Below are 22,527 nucleotides of genomic sequence, written 5' to 3'. Positions count from 1 at the left end.
AGTCTCATGATGAAATAGTTCCTCAACCTTACTTTGTGTTCTTGACCTTGATGTACTTGAAGAGTACAGGCCAGGTATTTTGTAGAATGTCTCTCAATTTGGATTTGTCTGAGGCTTCCTTATTCATTATATATTTTGTTGATTTTTGACTTCTACATAGGCATCTTAAGGGAATATTGAATCAGGTTGTTTTTAAAATACACCTATGTATTCTTGACTTAATTGATGTGTCTTCATCAGATTTCAGAGGATCATGGTTAGTAAATGATATTCTACATAAAGTCATTTGGAGTTTCGTAACATTAAATTATTCATTAGGACTGTAGATTTCATTTTACCATTTTCTGCCCTCTCCCTTTTTTTTTTTTTTTTTAATTATGAACTGGCAGAGACTACTTTCCACAGAAAATGTGAAAACTTGACTGGAGACTGAATTTCTTATTTAGAGATTGCCTTTTATGGAGAAAAGATTAAAGCCTGCCTCCTCTTAACCTCTTAACTAAGCCTGTTTTCTAGATTTAGTATAGCAAGAATAACAGCAAAAACATTATGAATAATTTTTAGAATTTATTTTGTGGAAAATGTATCTGACATTTTGTTTGTGTATATGCCCTAACTGATTAAATCACACATTATTCAAACTCTGAAAAATCTGTCTATATTTTCAGACCTCCCTGAGTCTGGTAAAAATAACATAAACATTCTTATGTCCATATGATCATTTAAAGTTATACTGAGATTTATTTAGATTCATTTTTCAGGATGTTTCCTCCTTTATCCTCCCATTCACAATACTTTCTCACAATATTTATTGCTTGGAATAAGACAAATATGATCTTTTGTGATGTTTTGAGACATCAATAATACTATTTTGGCTCCAGTGTTTTTTGTTATACAGGCTTGTGACTAAATGTTAACAATGTAACTTTCCATCATATTTAACATTAAAACACCAAGTTTTTAAATCATTCATTCATTCACTAGACAAATAACTGAATGTATGCTGTGTGCTTGGAAATATTTGAAATACTGGCAATATAGTGGTGACCAAGACAGGCAGAATCCCTTTCCTTATGAAAGTTATATTCTAACTGGAGGAGGAAGACTGCGAAACAAAACAAAAAAATAAATAAGCAAGGTATTATCACATAGTAATGTGTCAGGAATAAAAACCAAAACAAAACAAGGTTATGGAAAAAAGAGTGCATCCCAGGGTTAGGTTGACGGTTAGGAAAGGTCTCTCTGAGAAGGTGACACCTAAGCAGAGACCTGCCTGTCAAGAAGGACCTCCTGGGCCTGTCTGGAGGGAGAACACAGCAGAGGCTGAGAAACAGCTGGTACAAGGGTCCTGAGTCAGGAACCAGCCTGATTGATTCCAGGAACTAAAAGAAGGTGGTGGTGGTTAGAGCAGAGTGAACAATGTGGAGAGTGGGGTGAGGAGAAGTCTGAGAGGTCGGGGGTGGGGTGTGGGTGCACCTCTGCACTACAGATGATTGCATCGCGTCAACAGCGAGTGCTGGGATTCGATTCAAAAGCAAAGCCTGCATTTAAATGCTAGAGTAGTAATTTAGTAATCTCAGACTCTATATAACAAAATAAAACACACATTTTTTTCCCCTAGTGGATTGCATGTAGTTTATTTAAAACCCAGTGACCCCAATGCCTAGGGAATGCATAAAACTTTAGACCGTTACCACTTTTCCGTTATTAACAGTACTACCTACACAGTCCCCAGCCCCCAAGACAGGCACATAATTGCTCACTTTGCTGCGGTCCTCTGATGAGAATCTTCTGATCTCATTTAGTTTTTGCTTCTTCCCTTCCTGTAGTCTCAGCAGGAGTGGTAGTGGTGGTGAGGAGAGAGATGAAAAATTAGAAGATTTCTCATTTCCTTGAAAGTTTCAGCTTCCAGCTCAGGACTCACAATAATTACTTTCCCCACTTCCTTGGAAATACTCCTCAGTGATCACGTTCAGGGATTGTTGACTTCTTTGCTTCCAATGAGTTGGACTTTCACTTCTAACAAGGAACACAACATTTGCCTCTTCATGAATAACCTTTGCTTCTCGGCTCACGTAGCAAATTTCTAAACATAGGTTACCTCTAACTGTTGCTCTCTTTGCTGATTCTCCCGGGAGGGAGAACACTGCTAGAGGCAAACAGCATTGCAGATTTGGCTCATTAGAACCCGATGCTTTCAAACTTCAATCTGCTCTCTGCTGCTATTTGGCAGTCTTCTTAATTGTCTTTTCTGCACTCCCAGGCTCTCTCCCCATGGGATCTATTTTAGACCTTTTCTCTCCTTCCATGCCCCCAGTCCCAGCTGTCCTATCCCTTCCTAGGCCTACTGCTCTCCACCTAGTTTATCGAAAAGAATGTGACACTTCAATTTGTATACATTTTTTTTACTCTCCTTATCCTTTTCTCATGGTTATATCCCCTTTTTCTTTGCTGGTGTCTGTGAGGAAAATGTCTTTATTCTTCTCCAAATGCACCTGCTTTATCGTCATGTTTATTACCTGTGACTCAAGCGCCAATACTTACTATACCTAATACCTAAAATCTCTTTGACTCTCTTTGTTCTCAAACGTGTCCAGGTCTTTCTTCATGAAAAACGTAATCCGGTTATTTATTCCTTTATACTCAAGGTTCATTCTGGGGTTCAGAGACACCACATTTTCCCTCTCCCTCTTTTTCTGTTTCTTCTAATTTTTATTTTCCAGGTGTTCCTTATACCCTGCATGGCTCCCTCTTCTTATAAATTTTTCCTGGATCTCTGCCCTTGACTTCTTTCTTCTTGAATCTAGATACTCGATTTTAAAAAATGAACCCACAAAGTATGCACAAGTTCATTATTTCTTTTATCTCAAGCTATGAAATCTCTCACCTGCTGTGGCTTTATATATGCCATCAATTTCCAGGACATTTGTCCACTCGGATGTCACTATTTTAATTCAGAGTCAACTTGTGTAAATACCAAGTAATCATCTTACCCTCAAATTACATCCTCATCTGGAACGTTTGTCCCTATTAATCATGGCTCTTTTGTCGAAGGCCTCCTCCCCTTTCCTTTCTTTTTTATACCCAATTAAGTTGTTCATTCCACAATATTTGTTGAGCACCTATTACAGGCTAAACAGTATTCTAGACCCTGGGGACACATTAGTTAACAAGACACAATTCCTGTTCTTGTGGGTATTTATAATCATATATGGAAATCAGACAGCAAAATGACGAAGTGCCTCATTTAGAGTGTTAGAAAATAAGTGCTATGGAAAAAAAGTAAAGCAAGGCAAGAGGGTTTGGGAGTGTAGGGAAGTCAGAGTAGGCTGCAATGAGAAGGTGACATTTAAGCCCAAGCACAGTATCTTGAGTAAAACAAATCCCTTTGCTTTGAAGGGGATTTCAGGTAGAGGTTGAGCAATTGTAAATGCTCCAAGGGAGCAGGTACCTGGCTTCTGCTCTCTGTTAGTGGTGTCTCTGTAATTCAACTCTTCCTCTGAGAGTTCACATAATAGTACTTCTAAATCACAGTAGTTGTCTCAGGAATGGATTTAGTATCTGCTTACATGCAGATTGTGCACTATTGAATGTTTGCCTGGTGAATGTGCTTACAACACTACTCTCATGATATACCTGTGCTCAAAAATCCCTAATGACTGCCAGTCAAAATGCATGTGTTCCTTCCTGAGACAATTAGGTTGCCCTGCTTACTGTAATGTCCATACACTCGTGCTCACTGTTGATTCCCATGTCTGCAATAATACCATTTTCACTACCTAGGATTCACTGCCTAGGATAGCATTTCTGTCTTCTCTTACATGGCATAAGAACTGCCATATTTGTTCAGTCTTCCCTGGGCACTTTAGTCCATGTGCTTTCCTTTAATCACTTATTTAAAATACTGTGTTTTACTATGAAGGGGCTATTAAATACATGCTTATTATAGAAAAAATACAAATATGCAAAATAAAAACCTTACTCTTATTTTCAGCTACTATACAGTTAATGTATTGGTCATTAACCTTTCAGGTGTCTGTATTCAGATATATTGTTATATTATGCTACACATACTGTTTTATAACTTGCTTTATTGTATAATATGTTTTAACATCTTTCATGTCAAATTACAGTTCTACACCATTCATCTTAATGGCTTTATTGTATGCCAATTATGTATCTATCTTAATTTTTATTACCTATCTCCTGTCTGGAATTTTTAGGCATTTCCTTTTTAACGAGATAAATACTCTATAGTCCATAGTTTTAATTTATTTACCACCAACTTTACTATTTTATATAAATTCCTAAAGATGGAATTCCTAGGTAAAGGGACATATACATCTGTTGGTTTTTAATATCTATTTCAGGGTTGTTATACAGAAAGTTGGTACCAATTTACAACTGGCTATGAAGGTGCCTATTTCCTCATACCCTTGCCAACAATGGATATTATAATTGGTTTCATTTTTGTCTATTTGACATTATTTTATTCTTTTTGATTACTAGCAAGGTTGAAATTATGGTATCTATTGGCTATGAATTTTATTTCATGAATTCTCAGTCACTAGTGCTCATTTTGCTTCCAATTTATTGCTTGCATAAATTGCTTGTATAATTAGCACACTATTTTGAAAAATCCTGTCCCTAGTAGTCTGTCTACTATTATTAAAATAATTTCTTTATATATACATGTATAATTTTTTCACATTCATCTCTTATGTGCTTTATTACATCTCCAGATAAACTGTAAACTGCCAAGATTGACTGAGGACTTTGTTTTGAGGCTGTATTTTTTTTCTAATGTATATCCTAGGTTGCAGAAAGTAGTAGATACCAGTAAACACTTCTGATCTGTTTGTTGTTATTTTTAACTGATTTTAATAGAGTTGCTCTCTTTTTATAAGCTTGATTTCTGAGTCATAAATTGTTTTCTTATAGGAAATTGATCAACAAATGCTTGTTGATTATCCATATTATAGTAGGTGTAAGGTAGTACAAAGATGATTAAGGAGGAAGTCCACAGTCCAAAGGGAGAAAGAAGTTGAGCTAAATTGAGTGTTAGCAATATGTGGTCAAACAGATGTTATGTCACGCTACAGTATAGGCCTAGAGTAGTGGTCCCGGATGGATTTGTTCTTAAGGAGTCTGAGAAAGCCCCCTGCCCCCCGGCAGAGGACACAGCATGAGGTGAGACAGGAAGGTGAAGGAGAAGGTCATACAGAGGGTAAGGAGAGCTGGGCATTCTGGCCCAAGGAACAGCAAATGAGAATTCATTTTGTTAGAGGAGTCAAACCATTTGGTATGGTCTGAGTAGAGGACAGGCGGAGGGGAATTGGCTGGAGATGAGCCTATCCTTGAGGCATGGTTTGAACCTAATCCTATAAGCGATAAAGCCCTTGAAGGACTTGAAGCAGGAGAATGCCATGATTGTATTTGTAAGATTCAGAGATCCCTCTGGCTGCAGGTGGAGGATGGATTGAGTGGGGCTGAGACTGGAGACAGACCAGGTGTTAGCTGTTACGGTAGGCCAGACCAGAGATAATTGGGTCCTGCATGAAATCGTCTGACTCAGGCAACTATGTGACTGTTGAAAATAATGAAAAAGGCCTCTGGTTCCAAAATAGTTGCTTATAATTAAACAAGAATGGGAAAAGTGCTCCGAGATCCTTCCCATTGAAGTTCCGCTCCCTACTTAGAAGAAGCTGAGACACCCAGAGAAACAAAAAGATAAATTGGGAAAAATAAATAAAACAGCACGAACAAGCCACTAACTCTTCTCCTGACTAGTGAAAAAAACAGTTGGAAATTTCCTAATGAGTAAATCACAGAGCAGAAGCTCAGCTTGTGAATAATTGAGATGTGCCTACAATTTTCCTCTATGAATGATTCTACAATATTTGGCTTTATGAGCTGTAATTAATCATTACACTTTAATGATCCTTCAGAAGATAGTGATCTGGCAAACCCCTAGTGTTACTGCAAATGAGCTAGCTCTCTCCTGACCATTGGAAATTTTATTCATCCTTCCTTATTGCAGGTTCTGAATCATTAGCCTGTGAGCTCCTTGTATCTGTTGTAGTCAGGACCTAAATCAGGGATGTCTTGTTTACTTCTCTGGTTTCCCTATTCCTGCCCAGATTGCTATTACCTTTTAAAGTAATTGCTGGTGTTTCAGAAAACTTACCTTATCAAGTAAAATCCATGACCCGTGGATCACTATATATTGGAACCCAAACTACCCTCCTCCAAGTAACTTCTATGATTATATATATTTTTAAATATTTATTATTTCTTAATTGTGTTTTCTTTTCTCTTTTAGAGATACCTTTTCAATAATTTGAGTCAAAATAAAACTCAAATTTTTGAGAAACATAGTTTTTCTATATAAGGCAATTTTTAATGAACAATTCCTAAATAAAATCCTAGTTTATCATTTTCTTTTGATAGCTGTTATAGACGTTTTTCCAGGGACTTTAAAAAATGAATGCCTAAATATTGAGGCATGAAGTAGGATGACCAACTATCTCCATTGACCTGAAACTGAAAGGTTTTCTGGGGCATGAGTCTTTCAGTGTTAAACCAGGAACTCTGAGCAAACTGGGATGGTTAGTCACCCAATTTAGCAGTCAGGAATGTTAGTTAAGCCTTCCTAGATATCTACTTCAATTTAATGGAGAAGTTTGCTTCATTGGTAATGGAATAGGTCTTTTCAAACTTATGATTGGAGTTACTCCACTGTTTTCCACTTTCCACATTCAACATTGAAGCCTCAAAAATACATAAAAAGAATATTTTCACATGTTATTTTCTCTATTATTTTCACTGCTATCTTGTATAGAATATTTAATTAATACAGTCCTTAGCATTTTAGAATGAAGTTTCTCATTTGTTGTGCTGGAGGGTGGTATGGGTAAATTACTGGGGATGAGGTGAGTTGAGGAGGGTTGACACTATATTTGTCACAATCTTGCCTATGGCAGATATGATAAAAGAAGTCAGCAAACCTTGTAGATAATCAAGCTAATTGTTAAATGTAAGCAAGTGGGATTGTAATTGGGGAAAGCAGTTTTGGTTAAGATGTGGCATGGTCCAGTGACACAGAACTTCATAGTTTAGACATTAACTAAGTAATTTTCAGAGATTTTCAAGGTGAAGTCCTGGTACTACCTGCATTGGAATCCCATGGGAAGCTTATTAAAATGCTGACTTTGGAGCCTTTGCCTAGACTTACAGTGTTCAAATATCTGATGTTTGTGAATCAGGAAATTTGCATTTGTGATAGGCACCCAGATGATTCTTATTAAGAACATTAAAGTTTGAGAACTACTCAATTTCAGCTAGTGAAGCCACTAATATTTATTGAATTAACTACTCAGCAGAAATATTTTGGACCAATTTAGCATATTGGCATGTGGTAAAAATGAAAGAGAACATAGCTCTTTAAATTTCTGAAGTCTTCAGAGATGAAGCTTGTTTTTTTTTTTAGAATGTGTATATATTATAAATAATTGGCCTATACAATTATGGAGGCTGGTGAGTCCAAAATCTATAGTGTGGGCCAGCAGGCTTGATACGCAGGAGAGCTGATGGTGCAGATGAAGTCCGAAAGCATTCTTCTGGAGAATTCTCTGTTGTTCAGCAAGGACACTCTTTTGTTCTATTCAGGCTTCGAATGAGTGGATGAAGCCCACCCACATTATGGAGAGCAATCTGCTTTACCCCAAATTCACTGATTTAACTGTTAAAGAGATAAAGCTTTGTGTCGATTCAGACTGTGCTGATCAATGTAGCCAAATGCAAATTAATGTGGGTGGAAAACGGTGAAAATCAAGAGTATGGATTAAAATGCATTGCTATTCATCATGATAAGGAAGAACAAGATGTGATAGCTATTGTGGAACATTGTGTGAAGATGTAATATAAATACCAAACAAGGATGTTAGTGCCACTCACTGCTGGAGAGAATTCTGATCATTGAAATCACTACACATGGATTTGACCAGAACACTGCATGCATGTATTTACCGTTTCATAGAGGGATTATCATTATGCTTACTGCAAAGTTCAGAAGGACAATTTTTTTCATAATTTTACACTAAGACTAATGCTGGCTATTAGTCAGTAAAGCTAAACTATTTGAGGGCTTTGTTTTCTGGGGTAAATATTGTGGAGATTGCAGAGATTAAAGAGAAATATGCTTTTAATAGGAAATGGATAATGAGTAAGATTTGAGATCCAGATAGAGTGAGTTTATCTTGACAAGTAAGGATTCTAGACCCACTTTGCATTGCTTCACTTTGATTAGTTACTACTTTGTTCTAGGCTCTATTTGAAAAAGAGCTAAGATCAGTGACCCATTCAGCTCATAGAGGAGAGCTCAGAACTGCAATTCAAGTGGGAAGTCATGGCTGCCATTGTTATTGTTGCAGTTGAAAATGAATGTTGAATAAAATAAAAATATATGAAGTTATTTTATAAACTGTGGCATTTTAATATTTATTAATGATGGTAACAAAGTGCCATTACAAGATTGAGAAGCTCTCAGCATGGGGCAGGGGAGGAAGGAAGACGATTAATTCTTTGTTGTCCAAGGATGACTTACCTTTGTAACCTACATTGTGTTGGTTATAGGTGGGGTGTATTTGCTGAATGTCTTGTGCCAAAAATATACTCATGAGCCTGAAAGTAGCTCTAGTTATGATCATTCCTGCTGCCTAGTTCAAAGAAGAGTGATGTCTAGACTATTTCAGAGGGATGATTAAGATCTTAAAGGCTTTTGACGAAAGAGCATCTTAGTCTTCCTAAATTACTGTCAAGCAAACTTTTCGTACACCTGTAAATAATTTTTAATTTAATTTAGGCCTTTTATTTTATTTTGTTTAATTTTATTTTTATTTTAGATTTCTTGTCATTTAAGTTGGAAAATGTCCTGATGTTAGTTTTCAAAGCCCTATTTAGGCACACGTAGTACCAACTCTGTAGCATATCTCAACATTTAGATACAGGTAAAATCCGAGTCCATGAGAGGAGAACTTTCTTCCAAATACACATAATATGAGGGGATAACTTTGGGAAGTGAAGAGCGCAGGGTGCTTTGATGATTATAGAACGTTTCGACCTTAGGAACTGAGTGTATGTCTGTGTATAAGCTCCCAGCACTTTTTTTTAGTACTTTTTCGGTGCTAAGGGTTTACTTTCTGACTCATGCTCCTGATTCAGCAGTTCCCCAGAAATGGCTCCAATCCTTCCGTATTTGGCAGCACTACTTAGAGAATACAGAGAGAAAATGATGTAGCCTCTTTGTATGTGTGTATTTATTCAGATTAGCATTATCGGTTCCAAAAATGTTTTAACATGTGTTATCTGTTTCTTTCTGGTTTTGCTTTGCACTACATTTCTCCCAGTGGCTCTTTTCAAATATGCTTCATTACCCTCCATTTTAATTTGTATACATTAAATGCAAAGGTTTGTTAAGCTTATTTGGATTATTCTCTTCATTTAGTTAAGGGTTTAACATTTTATAGCCTGTAAATTACAAAATGGTAGTGACTCACCATAATCCCTTATCAAAACGTTTCAGAGCCTTAAGTTTTTAAGGCCAATTTGCTAAAATCGAGGACAGACTTTGGTCTTGAACTTTCAATGTCTCTCTTATGCAATACACTGATGGTCTATTGCTTTTTATTCAGTTATTTACTATTGTTTAAATTCAGTCTAACAAGCTGAATTTTGCTTATCTTTTAAATGTGTCTAAAACCTTACTAAAGAAGGGACCTAACATTTACAGAGTGCCCTCCTATACTCCAGGTTCTACTAGACCAGTACTACAGATATCAGTTAAAATACTGTACCTTATTTGAACTGATCATTTAATCATATCTGCCCAATATGATGTCTTCCCTGGCTTGGATATGCTTGGTTAAATCTAATATGCTATTTTCAGCTTCAAAGAAACATATTTCTTCCTTTTCTTTACACAAGAAGCCATAATATTATCAGAACCAGAGAAAGTTGAGAGGAAGAAAAAAAAGGCACATTTATGATTTTTAAAACTTAGCTGTCACCTAATTAAATAGTAGAATTGGAATGATAGTATTATAAAGATAAAGTGCACCTTAGTGATAATCTAGTTAAATCGGAAATGGAAACTCTGATTCAGTGAGGTAAAACAACTTGCCCATCTTTTCAGAACCAGTTGGTGGAAGAGTCTGGAATATATTTTTGCACTTTGACTCACTGTGGCATTCTTCTCATCACCAACAATGATTCACTTATCTAAATGCAATTCTTGCTTACCTTCTTCAAAATAATTTATAATGATGGAGATTATATTTTTTTGAAACATGTCAAGGATTTTCTCCCTATTACCAGAGTTTAAATTTTAGATCAGATCAGCTAGTTGCCTAGCTGAGTAGAGGGGAAGGCCAGTCAAGAGATATATGCCTGGGCTTCCCTGGTGGCGCAGTGGTTGAGAGTCCGCCTGCTGATGCAGGGTACATGGGTTCGTGCCTTGGTCCGGGAAGATCCCACATGCCGCAGAGCGGCTGGGCCCGTGAGCCACGGCCGCTGAGCCTGCGCGTCTGGAGCCTGTGCTCTGCAATGGGAGAGGCCACAACAGTGAGAGGCCCGCGTACCGCAAAAAAAAAAAAAAGAGAGATATGCCTTATAAATAGGCCTGGTCTTAAACAACATTGCAAAGTCCTTTTTTTGGCTAAATACGATACAACTGGTAGTTATTGAGATCATCATATTTTTTGACAACTATATATTAAGCAACCTCTGTATTTCAATCAGTGTTCCAGGCACTGGGTACACAGTGATGAATAAGAAAGTCTGAGGGCCGCAGCCAGCAAAACTCATGATCCAGTGAGAGATAACACTTACCCAGGCAGTGGGAGTAATGTAAATTGGGAAATAAACCATGTTAGTGGGAGATGTGTAAAGACCACAACCTATGGTTAGAAAGGATAAGGGAGTTAGCTAGGCCAAGAGGGGTGGAAAGAGTATTATTGGAAGAGTGAACAAAGTTGGAAGAGACCTCAAGTGTAACAGAAACAGAAAACTTGCTTTGTTTAAGGTACTGAATGATATTCACATGGTTAGAGATAGAATATATGTAGGGTAATGGAGAAATAAAGGAGTTTCAGGAGACAGCAGCGGAAGAATAAAGGCTGGAAAATGTAGCAGTCTTAGTCATTTATGTTTTTGCCCTGAATTGTTATGAGTAATGAGGAGCCACAGATGACTTTTAAGCAGAAGGATGACATGATCATAACTGCATTTTAAGGAAAAATAAATCACTCTGGCTGACCTTATAAAAAATATTAAACAGGAAAAACTAGAGATGGGTTGATCAGTTAGGGTGTTAGAGCAGTAATTCAGATGAAAAGTGATAATCTGTTGCTAGGGGAAGTTTGAAGAAGCATCCACTTTTGGCTAGGATGTTGGAAAAGATTTGTTGAAAACTTGAAGTATGTAAAATTTCATGTTGCCCTTGATGAAATTTGATGCCTGAAGATGAAGGAGAAGACACAAGATGAAGCAGCTGCAGACCTGGGGGTGCAGAATGCAGGGACTATGTAGCAGAAGAGTTTCTAAATTCAGATTTTGACTAAAGAGTGAGATGTACGAAGCGGAATAAGCCCAAAAGGTAAGGCTGGAAATGTATTGGGAGATCGTGGATAGGCCTGAGGGACAGAGCTTCAATTTATTGGGCAAAAAAGAAGGTATAACAGGTTTTAGAGCAGGAGAGCGCTATGATCAGATTTGTACCTAAGGTCTCTGGATAATAGTATGTAAAATAAATAACAGTAGTGTATATAACATTGTCTTTCTCATTTCATTGTTTTCTATGTTCATTTTGTACCTCCTGGGAGAAGAAAGATAAGTAAAATGGATATGGTTTGAATTTCTTTAGCTTTTGAAAAATGCTTTACATCAATACGATATGTAAATTTTGTAAATCAGATGAGATATGCTCAATACTTTAGTTAAAATAAACGGTCCTAAATTATTATTTTCAATCAAAATTTGTTGCAAAAATTTATTCTTTAAAAAAATATAGATACATAGAATGAGTTTGTCTTCAACATGATCTTTTAAAGATCCACTACAGTGTGGTATAAAAAATAAAGTGTCAAATTAGAATTGGAATTTAAAAACCTTTTTTAGAAGAAATCTGTGAAGATATTGAATTCATTCAGTTATATATTTGTACTCTATAATTTAAAATTAAGTTCTAGAGAGTGTTTTTGAATAACACCCCAACTGTCTTTCAGAATTCCTTAAGAAATAAAATTATGACTCTGTGAAGAAAAATAAAATCTCAGAAATTTGATATATGTTAAAATGAGATGAACGCTTTGTGTGAAGATAAAAATGACAATTTTTGTAGTTATGGAGATTAGTCTATTAGTGACAATATCTAACTAAGAAGATACTATGAGTACCTGAACTTACAAAATGTTGATGTGTGTGTTTGTATAAATGTGCTTTCTGATGAGAACACTTAAGATTAACCAAAAGCTGCTATTATTATTATAATATTTTGATCTTTGCTATTATAAGGATAACTTAGTTCAGTGAGTGCTAGGTATAGATAAATTCTGCCCTATTTTTTGAGTAAAATACATTTTAAATTGATCTAAGGGAAAATAGGTATAGATAAGTCCATTTTTCCTTGGGGTCAAGGATTTTCTTTCATTGTGTTGCCACACTGAACTTCAAGTTGTTATACATTTCCTGCTCATGCAGTGGTTTTCACTCTGCAAGCAGAAGTGAGAGTAGAAAATAACCTGTTGAAAAATGCCTTCACTGACACCTTTCATTTCTTGGAATTGTACCAGCAGTCATGTGCCCTAGGAATGGGTTTTTGCCTGTACGTGGTAACTTTGCCATGCCTCAATACAGTGTAGTTTCAAATTGGAAAATGATCTTAACTGTCTGGGCGAATAAAGTCTGATGTAATGGGTGAAAGTAAATTCTATTCTAGTGTTATAAATGTAATGTTTCACTTTACATTATTTGTAAAGTAAAATGTTACATTTTATTTTTATCCTACATATCTACCTTTAATGTAGAGCTGAGATGTGAAGAAGTATTACTTAACTCTGAAAGAGTTTTTATGACTCATCTGGACTTTTAGTGTTTCCCTTGGGAGATTATCCTGCAACTTAATGGTTCATATTTCAAAAATAATTTTCTTAGACATTCAAAAAATCTCCTTCAAGAAATAAAACTTCACTGATAATATCAACTAAAGCCTTTTGATTTTTTAAAAAATGAAATCTTTAAGATTTTTACTGTGGTTTTTTTGAATTTTATTTAATTAATTGTTTTATACAGCAGGTTCTTATTAGTCGTCAATTTTATACACATCAGTGTATACATGTCAATCCCAGTCTCCCAATTCATCACACCACCACCACCACCCCATGCCACTTTCCTCCCTTGGTGTCCATACGTTTGTTCTCTACATCTGTGTCTCAATTTCTGCCCTGCAAACTGGTTCATCTGTACCATTTTTCTAGGTTCCACGTATATGCGTTAATATACGATATTTGTTTTTCTCTTTCTGACTTACTTCACTCTGTATGACAGTCTCTAGGTCCATCCATGTCTCAACAAATGACCCAATTTCGTTCCTTTTTATGGCTGAGTAATATTCCATTGTATGTATATACCATATCTTCTTTATCCATTCATCTGTCGATGGGCATTTAGGTTGCTTCCATGACCTGGCTATTGTAAATAGTGCTGCAATGAACATTGGGGTACATGTGTCTTTTTGAATTATGTTTTTTTTCTGGTTATATGTCCAGTAGTGGGATTGCTGGATCATATGGTAATTCTATTTTTAGCTTTTTAAAGAACCTCCATACTGTTCTCCATAGTGGCTGTATCAATTTACATTCTCACCAACAGTACAAGAGGGTTCCCTTTTCTCCAAACCCTCTCCAGCATTTGTTGTTTGTAGATTTTCTGACGATGCCCATTCTAACTGGTGTGAGGTGATACCTCATGGTAGTATTGATTTGCATTTCTCTAATAATTAGTGATGTTGAGCAGCTTTTCATGTGCTTCTTGGCCATCTGTATGTCTTCCTTGGAGAAATGTCTATTTAGCTCTTCTGCTCAGTTTTGGATTGGGTTGTTTGATTTTTTAATATTGAGCTGTATGAGCTGTTTATATATTTTGGAGATTAATCCTTTGTCCACTGATTAGTTTGCAAATATTTTCTCCCATTCTGAGGGTTGTGTTTTCATCTTGTGTATGGTTTCCTTTGCTGTGCAAAAGCTTTGAAGTTTCATTAGGTCCTATTTGTTTATTTTTGTTTTTATTTGCATTACTCTAGGAGGTGGATCAAAAAATACCTTGCTGTGATTTATGTCAAAGAATGTTCTTCCTATGTTTTCCTCTAAGAAGTTTATAGTGTCTGGTCTTACATTTAGGTCTCTAATCCATTTTGAGTTTACTTTTGTGTATGGTGTTAGGGAGTGTTCTAATTTCATTCTTTTACATGTAGCTGTCCAGTTTTCCCAGCACTACTTATTGAAGAGACTTTTTCTCCATTGTATATCCTTGCCTCCTTTGTCATAGATTAGCTGACCATAGGTGAATGGGTTTATCTCTGGGCTTTCTATCTTGTTCCATTGATCTATATTTCTGTTCTTGTGCCAGTACCATATTGTCTTGATTACTGTAGCTTTGTAGTATAGTCTGAAGTCAGGGAGCCTGATTCCTCCAGCTCCGCTTTTTTTCCTCAAGACTGCTTTGGCTATTCAGGATCTTTTGTGTCTCCATACAAATTTTAAGATTTTTTGTTCTAGTTCTGTAAAAAATGCCATTGGTAATTTGATAGGGATTGCATTGAATCTGTAGATTGCTTTGGGTAGTATAGTCATTTTCACAATATTGATTCTTCCAATCCAAGAACATGGTATATCTCTCCATCTGTTAGTATCATCTTTAATTTCTTTCACCAGTGTCTTATAGTTTTCTGCACACAGGTCTTTTTTCTCCCTAGGTAGGTTTATTCCTAGGTAATTTATTCTTTTTGTTGCAATGATAAATGGGAGTGTGTCCTTAATTTATCTTTCAGATTTTTCATCATTAGTGTATAGGAATGCAAGAGATTTCTGTGCATTAATTTTGTATCCTGCAACTTTACCAAATTCATTGATTAGCTCTAGTAGTTTTCTGGTAGCATCTTTAGGATTCTCTATGTATAATATCATGTCGTCTGCAAACAGTGACAGTTTTACTTCTTCTTTTACAATTTGTATTCATTTTATTTCTTTTTCTTCTCTGATTGCCGTGGCTAGGACTTCTAAAACTCTGTTGAATAATAGAGTAAGAGTGGACATCCTTGTCTTTTTCCTGATGTTAGAGCAAATGCCTTCAGTTTTTCACCATTGAGAATGATGTTTGCTGAGGGTTTGTCATATATGGCGTTTACTATGTTGAGGTAGGTTCCCTCTATGCCCACTTTCCAGAGCGTTTTTATCATAAATGGGTGTTGAATTTTGTCAAAAGCTTTTTCTGTATCTATTGAGATGATCATATGGTTTTTCTTCTTCAATTTGTTAATATGGTGTATCACATTGATTGATTTGTGTATATTGAAAAATCCTTGCATCCCTGGGATAAACCCCACTTGATCATGGTGTATGATCCTTTTAATGCCTTGTTGGATTCTGTTTGCTAGTGTTTTGTTGAGAATTTTTGCATCTGTATTCATCGGTGATATTGGTCTGTAATTGTCTTTTTCTGTAGTATCTTTGTCTGGCTTTGGTATCAGGGTGATGGTGGCCTCATAGATTGAGTTTGGGAGTGTTCCTTCCTCCTAAATATTTTGGAAGAGTTTGAGAAGGATGAGTGTTAGCTCTTCTCTAAATGTTTGATACAATTCAAACATTCAAACATGTGAAGCCATCTGGTCCTGGACTTTTGTTTGTTGGAAGATTTTTAATCATAGTTTCAATTTCATTACTTGTGAATGGTCTGTTCATATTTTCTATTTCTTCGTGGTTCAGTCTTGGGAGGTTATATTTTTCTAAGAACTTGTCCATTTCTTCCAGGTTGTCCATTTTATTGGCATAGAATTGCTTGTAGTAGTCTCTTAGGATGCTTTGTATTTCTGAGGTGTCCATTGTCCTTTTTCATTTCTAATTTTATTGATTTGAGTCTTCTCCCTCTTTTTCTTGATGAGTCTGTCTAATGGTTTATCAATTTTGTTTATCTTCTCAAAGATCCAGCTTTTAGTTTTATGATCTTTGCTATTGCTTTCTTTGTTTCTATTTCATTTATCTCTGCTCTGATCTTTATGATTTCTTTCCTTCTGCTAACTTTGGGTTTTGTTTTTTCTTCTTCCTCTACTTCCTTTAGGTGTAAGGTTAGATTGTTTATTTGAGATTTTTCTTGTTTCTTGAGGTAGGCTTGTATAGCTATAAACTTCCCTCTTAGAATTGCTTTTGCTGCATCCCATAGGTTTTGGATCATCGTGTTTTCATTGTCATTTGTCTCTAGGTATGTTTTGATTTCCTCTTTGATTTTTTAAGTGATCTCTTCATTTTTTAGTAACGTATTGTTTAGCCTCCATGTGTTCATGTTTTTTTTTTTTTTTACCTGTAATTGATTTCTAATCTCCTAGTGTTGTGGTCAAAAAAGATGCTTGATATGATTTTAATTTTCTTAAATTTACTGAGGCTTGACTTGTGACCCAAGATATGATCTATCCTGAAGAATGTTCCATGTGCACTTGAGAAGAAAGTGTAATCTGCTGTTTTTGGATGGAATGTCCTATAAATATCAATTAAATCTATCTGGTCTGTTGTGTCTTTTAAAGCTTGTGTTTCCTTATTTATTTTCATTTTGGATGATCTGTCCATTGGTGTAAGTGAGGTGTTAACGTCCCCCAGTATTATTGTGTTTTGTCGATTTCCTCTTTTATAGCTGTTAACAGTTACCTTATGCATTGTGGTGCTCCTACATTGGGTGCATATATATTTATAATTGTTATAACTTCTTCGTGGATTGATCCCTTGATCATTTTGTACTGTCCTTCCTTGTCTCTTGTAACATTCTTTATTTTAAAGTCTATTTTATCTGATATGAGTATTGCTCCTCTAGCTTTCTTTTGATTTCCATTTGCATGAAATATCTTTTTCCATCCCCTCACTTTCAGTCTGTATGTGTCCCTAGATCTGAAGTTGGTCTCTTGTAGACAGCATATATATGGGTCTTGTTCTTGTATCCATTCAGCAAGCCTGTGTCTTTTGATTGGAGCATTTAATCCATTCACATTTAAGGTAATTATCGGTATGTATGTTCCTGTGACCATTTTCTTAATTGTTTTGGGTTTGTTTTTGTAGGTCCTTTTCTTCTCTTGTGTTTCCCACTTAGAGAAGTTCCTTTAGCATTTTTTGTAGAGCTGGTTTGGTGGTGTTGAATTCTCTTAGCTTTTGCTTGTCTGTAAAGCTTTTGATTTCTCCATCAAATCTGAATGAGATCCTTGCCAGGTAGAGTAATCTTGGTTGTTGGTTCTTCCCTTTCATCACTTTAAGTATATCATGCCACTCCCTTCTGGCTTGTAGAATTTCTGCTGAGAAATCAGCTCTTAACCTTATGGGAGTTCTCTTGTAGGTTATTTGTCATTTTTCCCTTGCTGCTTTCAATAATTTTTCTTTGTCTTTAATTTTTGTCAATTTGATTATTATGTGTCTTGGTGTGTTTCTCCTTGGGTTTATCTTGCCTGGGACTCTCTGATTCCCTGGACTTGGGTAGATATTTCCTTTCCCATGTTAGGGAAGTTCTTGAGTATAATCTCTTCAGATATTTTCTCAGGTCCTTTTTCTCTCTCTTCTCCTTCTGGGACCCCTATAACGTGAGTTTTTGGTGCATTTAATGTTGTCCCAGAGGCCTCTTAGGCTGTCTTCATTTCTTTTCATTCTTTATTCTGTTTTGTGACAGTGAATTTCACCATTCTGTGTTCCAGGTCACTTATCCGTTCTTCTGCCTCAGTTATTCTGCTATTGATTCCTTCTAGTGTACTTTTTATTTCAGTTATTGTATTGTTCATCTCTGTTTGTTTGTCCTTTAGTTCTTCTAGGTTTTGTTCTTTAATTCTTCTAGGTCTTTGTTAAACATTTCTTGCATCTTCTCCATCTTTGCCTCCATTCTTTTTCTGAGATCCTGGATCATCTTCACTATCATTATTCTGAATTATTTTTCTGGAAGGTTGCCTATCTCCACTTCATTTAGTTGTTTTTCTGGGGTTTTATCTTGTTCCTTCATCTGGTACATAGTCCTCTGTCTTTTCATTTTGTCTGTCTTTCTGTGAATGTGGTTTTTATTCCACACTCTGCAAGATTGTAGTTCTTCTTGCTTCTGCTGTCTGCCCTCTGGTGGATGAGGCTTTCTAAGAGGCTTGTGCAAGTTTTCTGATGGGAGAGACTGGTGGTAGTTAGAGCTGGGTGTTGCTCTTGTGGGCAGAGCTCAGTAACACTTTAATCCGCTTGTCTGCTGATGGGTGGGGCTGAATTCCCTCCCTGTTGGTTGTTTGGCCTGAGGCAACTCAGCACTGGAGGCCACAGGCTCCCTGGTGGGGCCAATGGCAGACTCTGGGAAGGATAACCCAGAGAATCCAAAGAGCACCCTCCAGAACCCCCGCTGCCAGTGTCCCCGTCCATGTGGTGAGCCACAGCCACCCCCTGCCTCTGCAGGAGACCCCCCCCCATCACTAGCAGGTAGGTCCGGTTCAGTCTCCTGTGGGGTCACTGCTCCTTCCCCCGGGTGCTGATGCACACACTACTTTGTGTGTGCCCTCCAAGAGTGGAGTCTCTATTTCCCCCAGTCCTGTAGAAGTCCTGCAATCAAATCCTACTAGGCTTCAAAGTCTCATTCTCTGGGAATTCCTCCTCCCATTGCCAGATCCCCAGGTTGGGAAGCCTGACGTGGGGCTCAGAACCTTCACTCCAGTGGGTGGACTTCTGTGGTATAAGTGTTCTCCAGTTTGTTAGCCACCCACCCAGAGCTTATGGGATTTGATTTTATTGTGATTGCGCCCCTCCTACCATCTCACTGAGGCTTCTCCTTTGTCTTTGCATGTGGGGTATATTTTCTGGTGTGTTCCAGTGTCTTCCTGTCAATGACTTTTCGGCAGTTAGTTGTGATTCTGGTGCTCTTGCAAGAGGGAGTGAGCCCACGTCCTTCTACTCTGCCACCTTGAACCAATCTCCTGGCTGCCTCATTTTTTAGACATTATTTCAGCGTTAAAAGCAGAAAGAGGAGGGAAGAGGGAAGGATAACAGAGCTTTCTCCTAGAGAAACTTTTACATTGTTTTTAGGAAAAGACATTTCCTGGGAGATTCTCTCTCCACATTGGTCAAAACCTCCTCCAACTCTTTTGTCCCAACTGGAAGAATTTTAGAAATTGAATATTTTGAGCAGTGCATAATTTCTTCGATGAAATAAATTTTTAAAAGTTAGAATGAAAATCTTGCCCTTTACATGTCAAAGTCTCCACTTAAACCCTGTGAGGTGAGCCAAGATACCTACTTAATAGGTTAAAAGGTGCTAGTACTGCACTTTGTGTTTATTTTTTTTCCTGCCATCATGAGACTGCTTGGTAGAAAGTGAATTTTTCTGCCGTGTCTTATTCTGCATTTGTTTGTATTTGAAATTTTGAAATGTCCTAGATATCCCAGGACAATTTTGTTGCTATGGAATTTGTCATTGTTTCCGAATTAACATAGTATTTATGGACTTTCTCTTTCTCAACCCTTACTTCCTTTTCTTCATGGCAGGCCATACATTTCTTAGCCACTGGTGTTTAGATAAATGAAAGACAATTGCAGACTTCAGTGGACTCTTTAGAAACATAAAAGCATCTTACAGGGTCATATTTTGGAACAGGATTCACAAAGATTTGTGGCTCTAATCATTTTTTTCCCTTTTGTATCACCACTTGGTTTGAAGTTTTCCTTGGACGCAGTGCCAGTCTGGCAACTCAAGTAGCTCATTAGCTGTTCGTTTCTGCCTCCTTTGCATTATTTCACTAACTCCCATCAAAATTCAGTGTGTAGCTCTGAGCCTGCTAAGAACAGTCTGGCCAGATATCATTCAAAAGCATGTATTATTTACAGATCACTTGAAAGTACCAGGGGTTAATCAAGGATGGAAAGTACAGAATCACATTTAGCTTTTATCAGTGATTTTTTTTAAAGTGGAAAATAATTCAGATGTTTAGTGCATTTCTAGGAAACAGAGGCTAAGTCTGCCCGCCACAACATTAGAAAAAGCAAACAAATAAAAGCTTTAGTATTGATTTTTGGTTTAACCTATTGATATGTAGACATTTTGTTTCTCAAAATCTACTTTCCTTACACAGACTTAGAGACTAAACCAGCCAGTTAACCTATGGTAAGAACCCACTGAGTATTGAAACAGATTCTGACCCTAGCAGATTCCATTTTTTTTACCTTTTTTTAAGTTACTGTAGTATAACTGTCACTGAATTGGCTGTGTATGCTTAAACCTAATTCTCAAATGATTCTTTCTTACTCTATATTAATTATACATTTAAATTTAAAAAGCATAGATTCTTACCTTCTATAAAATTAATCTTCAGTATTCTGCTTTTCATTGAGATATGCTAAACATTTCAGTGAAGGGTCAGCTTTCTTTCCATTTTCCCTTACAGAGAAAAAAATGTCGTCCCCCGCAGGAAAATAAAATAAAATAGAAACTAAATGTGTCCTCCTGAATATTTTCACCAGTTTTAAGTTGAGACTGTCTTTTGGATGACAGAAACAGCCTGAGTAAGGGATGCAATGCAAGCCTGCATTGTCTCAGGTACATGCTTACAATAATAGAGAATTACATGAAATTTCCATATTGCCTTTGCATTTTAAGGCCAAAGTTCCAAAGCTGAAATTCCTAAGTGATAAGTGCCTTACATTATAAGGTAGTGCTAGATATGCTTATGTAGGACTTTTAAAAAGATAGCAAAATTGGTGACTATTAACCCTTATTGCCAACTTTCATTTGGTAGGCTATTGTTGAGATGTGTTAATGTAGAGTATGTCAGTCTACTGGAGAGTTTTTTGTCCTGCGGCGCTTCTTCATCCCTATGGCATAGAAGATTAGAGGAGAGATCCTAGTGAGAGTTCCTATTGGAAGCTGACGTGAGTTTGTCTTCAAGTTTGGTGAGCATAAGTGAACACAGAGAGTGCTTGGAGAAGATCAAAATTTTGTGCAAATTTACTTTTGCAAAATTTACAAACTATTTGACTACATGACTATATTGCTAAAGCCCTTTTCAGAGATTTGGAAGGATCCCATCCAAAGGGCCCTGAGCTTAAACTACCTTATGTTTATGATAAATCCACCTCTTTTATAAACTAATATTTGCTTCCCATTTTCTAAATTCATGGAAATTCATGAAAATTTACTGGCGATGCTTGAGATGACAGAGTTCTGCATGACTGAAAAAGGCTAATGTATCTTGAATTTTGCCTGGCAAGCATGCCTTAGTTTGCCAAAAGCTCACTGCATACCAAAGGAAGTGGCTGGGCTTCATCTCCCCTGAGGGAATCCTGCCCAAGAGGGCTTTTTGCTGGAGGGAGTTAAGAAAATCTGGGATGATTGATTCCCCATGGTCTGGAATTACAGTCCCCTTCACTGCCCCTGACCCCACACAAAGGCAGTGTGAATTAGTGAAACACCAATTATAAGAAATTGTGAAGTGCCTACACACACACACACACACACACACACACACACACACACACACACACACACACACACACACACACACACACACACACACACCCCTCCTATGAAAGAACCAGCAACTAATGATTGCTAGAATGGAGAACAGGACAACCAGCTTGTGTTAAACGAGACGGAGCTAGAGAGGTGTCAGTGTTTCAGTCCTCTGCTTCTAATCACTACTCCCACTGGCCTTTCCAATTTTGCAGAACCAGCGGATGGAAAGAGGGTGAGGGAGGCGATGGAGAGAGTGAAGGACCAGACCACATGCCCCTGCTGATTTGGAGTAACAAAAATTAAATTTGACATTGAAGTTTGATTTTAGACAAGACTGAGCCATTTAGTAGTAAAAGTGAATTGTAATGATCAATAAAGGGACTGTTCTCTCCCTGAAAGTTGAGATGTTGTCATTCTTTGAAGAATCAGGATCTAACAGAGTGAACTAAAAGGCAGAAAATAGAGAAAAAGGAAGCTTTTTTCTCCTGTTCACATCAAATTCAGGTTGTTCAATAAGCAGGTTCCGTTTATGTTCAGTCAAGTAATAGCATTGGCTTTAGCTCTCCGGACTTTGCACCCCATTGTGGGCCTGTCTCCAGGTCACGGGAATGAGTATCTTAATCTGTGTTCCTATTGACACAAACCACCAGAGACTGTAAGGCAATCAGCCTTACAGGGTAAGAGGAGACATAATTATGTGGCAGCTTTTCTCCAAGCATGAAGGGAAACCCTGGAAATATGCTTAGTAAAATCCTA

The 22,527-nt window shown here is 37.0% G+C and overlaps 1 protein-coding gene across 7 annotated transcripts in view; it reads left to right on the top strand.

Annotated features, from left to right (window-relative positions):
- KCNJ3 (potassium inwardly rectifying channel subfamily J member 3) overlaps positions 1-22,527 on the top strand; it is a 180,842-nt gene that overhangs the window by 13,857 nt on the left and 144,458 nt on the right. Inside the window, exon 3 of one of the 7 annotated variants that reach the window (XM_060302432.1) lies at positions 21,984-22,101. The exons of the other annotated variants lie outside the window; for them this stretch is intronic. Coding sequence (XP_060158415.1) covers positions 21,984-22,054 — 71 coding nt within the window. The 3' untranslated portion in view covers positions 22,055-22,101. Of the gene's footprint in view, positions 1-21,983; positions 22,102-22,527 lie in introns of those variants that run through there. 7 annotated transcript variants of the gene reach the window in all.

The sequence above is a fragment of the Globicephala melas genome, chromosome 7, assembly GCF_963455315.2.
Source record: "Globicephala melas chromosome 7, mGloMel1.2, whole genome shotgun sequence".
Classification (NCBI taxonomy): Eukaryota; Metazoa; Chordata; class Mammalia; order Artiodactyla; family Delphinidae; genus Globicephala; species Globicephala melas.
Note: the sequence above shows the minus strand (reverse complement) of the source record. Positions and strands in the feature narration are given on the sequence as shown.